Source organism: Nicotiana tomentosiformis, chromosome 7 (assembly GCF_000390325.3).
Source record: "Nicotiana tomentosiformis chromosome 7, ASM39032v3, whole genome shotgun sequence".
NCBI classification, from domain to species: Eukaryota; Viridiplantae; Streptophyta; class Magnoliopsida; order Solanales; family Solanaceae; genus Nicotiana; species Nicotiana tomentosiformis.
In genome coordinates this window covers 9,655,528-9,659,056 of record NC_090818.1, presented here as the reverse complement: position 1 = coordinate 9,659,056, position 3,529 = coordinate 9,655,528, and the positions used below count along the sequence as shown (strand labels likewise).

General features: G+C 36.3%; 1 protein-coding gene across 1 annotated transcript; it reads right to left on the bottom strand.

The window, feature by feature from the left end:
- Positions 1–295: 295 nt before the first annotated feature.
- On the bottom strand, positions 296–3,253 carry LOC104107533 (heterogeneous nuclear ribonucleoprotein 1-like). The gene is made up of 6 exons (XM_070181295.1): positions 3,114–3,253; positions 2,929–2,969; positions 2,650–2,813; positions 1,754–1,853; positions 1,439–1,608; positions 296–1,155 (listed from the first exon to the last, which is right to left on the bottom strand). Exons 1-6 carry the CDS (start codon positions 3,155–3,157, stop codon positions 661–663), a joined length of 1,014 nt encoding a protein of 337 aa, XP_070037396.1. The 5' UTR covers positions 3,158–3,253; the 3' UTR covers positions 296–660.
- Positions 3,254–3,529: the final 276 nt, after the last annotated feature.

Here is a 3,529-nt window from a genome sequence, read left to right as displayed (position 1 = left end):
GCCTTAAAAATGTAAATGGCTTCATCAAATTCTCAGATACGTGGCACAACACACATTTCTAAAAAACTTAGGTGGCACGAAGGAAAATAACTTAAAATATCCACCAACTATGATTGAGTGTGACCAAGCTAAGCCAACTACACCAATCAAACCGACAACTAGACACCAAGAACCATAGATCTCTAAATATAAAAATATCATTAATCTATCATAGAGTGGTGCCTGATGAGGTGCATTACTAAATAGAGAAGCAACACGTGTATCTATGAAACCAAACTCACAAGACACATGAATCTATCATAGAGTGATTCCTTATGAGGAGAGTACTTACTAAATAGAGAACAATAAGAGACTGCCTGCATCACATGTATCTATGAAACCAAACTCACAAGACACATGAATAACTCCAAAGAAGGTTCTAGCTAATTCATAGTTCATAAAAAGAGAAAATGTCTAAACTAAGATAAAGCACAAATTATATTATATTTATCTAGATATGGTTCTCCGGTCACACAGTATTAATAAGAAGTGGCAAACTAGGTCTCTTCAAATCTTCTAGGTGGTGTCTGCTTGCTAGTGCTCCAAATATCTACTCAACCCTGAGCTGAGGATGCGATAACCAAGAGACCTGAATGCAACTCCTACAACGCTTAGGAAAATCTACCTGGAGTAAGGATGGTAACGGCCACTGCCACTATAGCCTGCCCTACTTCCATATAAACCTCCTGGTCCACCATAACCAGCACCAGATTCATAACTAGCATCAGGGCCAACTCCACCATAACCTCCATAACCACCTCCACGGCCATATGAACCTAGTCCACTGCCACCATATCCCCCACCAAACCCACCAGCGTAAGAGCCAAACCGACTAGAATAACCAAGTGATGGGTCCCCACGGTAACCACCAAAATCACTACCACCAAAGTCTCCATATCTACCACCAAATTCACCACCACCGTATCCATATTCACCAAACCTAGCTCCAAACGACCTATAAGAAGCAGGGCCAAAACTGCCACTGCCAAAACCGCTATATGAATTGCCAAATCCTCCATAACTATCACCGTATCCACGCCCCCTAGAGTCACTACCATATGCAGGAGCAGATGCTGGGTTTGAGGGTTTCTTTGGTTCTGCCTTCTTGATCTCAACCTACAATAAAGAAGCAAGTTAACCTAGAAGTTCCACCTGCATAATAGTCTGACAGCTGAGCACTATAAGATGCATACCACATTGGAAAACCTACAAACTTATATTCCTTAAATTAAACTGTCACACGTGCAGGAAACTCCTAAAGGCAGAGAGGTATAGGTTAAAAGAAGAAAATTTGGGCTGGGAAATGGTACGAAAGCGCAACTTGTAGATCCACTTTGCACGCACGACAGCCATGTCCTAGAACGTTTGACATCAGAGAAAAATATCCTACAAAACTTACCTGAGTACCCATCATGTCAGTCCTATTTCCCTCAGCCAGCAAATTATCAACTACTTGTTCGTTGTCAAACACAATAAATCCAAAACCCCTAGAACGCTTGGACACATGATCTCGTATGATCTCGTACTCTGTTACTTTCCCAAACTTGGAGAAAAAGTTCTTGAATTCATCTGACAAGTAATGTACAAGAGACATCAGTTAAAGTACTTCAAAGCTTACAGAATACTATTGCAATTGCCAAATAACAAAATTAATGATGTAACAAAAAAGCACTGTTTCTTTATAACCGTGTTATTGCAAAAAGCACACTGTTACCTTCAGTCATGGTAGTGGGAATGCCACCAACAAAAATCTTCTTTGTTTTAAAATCTTTTAATTCAGCAGATCCTTTCGGAATGGTTCTTTTAATCTCAACCTGGCAAATACCAATACATTCACAAGACGCGATCTTTCATGTACTTATAAAAAATATGATTATCAGTAGAAGCTTCAGGAAAACAGTAACATTCAGACTCTAATAAGCAAATAAAACATTTAAGATTTTATATATATATATATATATATATATATATATATATATATGCTGACAGTGTAATGATATTTTACACCATCAGTGTGATTTTATATGTTATAATAGGTCACTTATCATTTATTCCAGGTTATCAATGATTGCAATTTAATAGAGTTAACCTTGTAACTGACATGATTCATAAATATCTTTTACACCATCAATACATAGAACTTAAACTCATAAATGAAACCCATCAACCCAGCTCATGATCTCATAAGCATATGAATAACTAAAGTATTTGTGCATATGGCAAGTGGTCAACAAGTTGACCATAGTTTCCTAATCTGCTGACAGTGTAATGATATTTTTACACCATCAGTGTGATTTTATATGTTATAATAGGTCACTTATCATTTATTCCAGGTTATCAATGATTGCAATTTAATAGAGTTAACCTTGTAACTGACATGATTCATAAATATCTTTTACACCATCAATACATAGAACTTAAACTCATAAATGAAACCCATCAACCCAGCTCATGATCTCATAAGCATATGAATAACTAAAGTATTTGTGCATATGGCAAGTGGTCAACAAGTTGACCATAGTTTCCTAATCTTTCAACTAATTTCGACTACAATTGAACATCATGCAAGAGCGACATACAGCAGTAGAAAAGTGAGGCTAAACTACTCACTTGTTTGTCATTGATAATATGGTTTTCGGCTATAACAGTGTCTACAACGGATGGATCTTCATAAGTGATGAACCCAAAACCTCTGGGTCTACCAGTATGCCTATCCTTCATAATCACCGAGTCTATTATCTCCCCATACTTCTCAAAGTACTTGACAAATTGTTCTACCAAAATCAAAATCCAATTTTTAACGCCACCCCTTCAGTAAATAAAAAATCCACTAGCAAGAAACAATTAGTAATACATAAAAACAAGTATGAAACAGCTTAAAAATCTAACCTAGAGTCGTCTCTTTCGCTAAACCTCCAATAAAGATTTTTCTGTTCAATACGTTAACAAATAACAAAAAAAAAACTAATTAATACATATAAATCTTTATACGAAAAAAAAAATAACTTGGGCAATACACCTACATATTTTCATAGAAATTTTTTAATTTATCTAACAAAAAAAAAAAAACGAACCCAGGACTAGCGCCATCGCCGAAATCGGTCTTTCTGGAACCCATCGGTAAGATTTGTGGGGGGGCGGGGGGGGGGGGGGGCGCGGAATAGTCAGATCTGAGAAAGAGCTACACAAGGCTAGGGTTGTCTATGATGTTGGCACAATAAGGAGGGATTGGGTTTTTATGGTGCAATATATAAAGTCTAATTCAATAAGTTAAAGGTTATTTATTTATTTTTGGATAAATTACATATTTGGCCGGTGGATCAAAAATAATTACATATACTAGATATGTATATTATATCTATATTATAATCATTTATATGGGTATGGGTGGGTATGGTTATGATTATTAGTCTTTTTAATTAATTATGAGATATTTAAAATTGGCCAACATGACGATGACAAGTGTCCATGCGTTTAAACGAGGGGTATA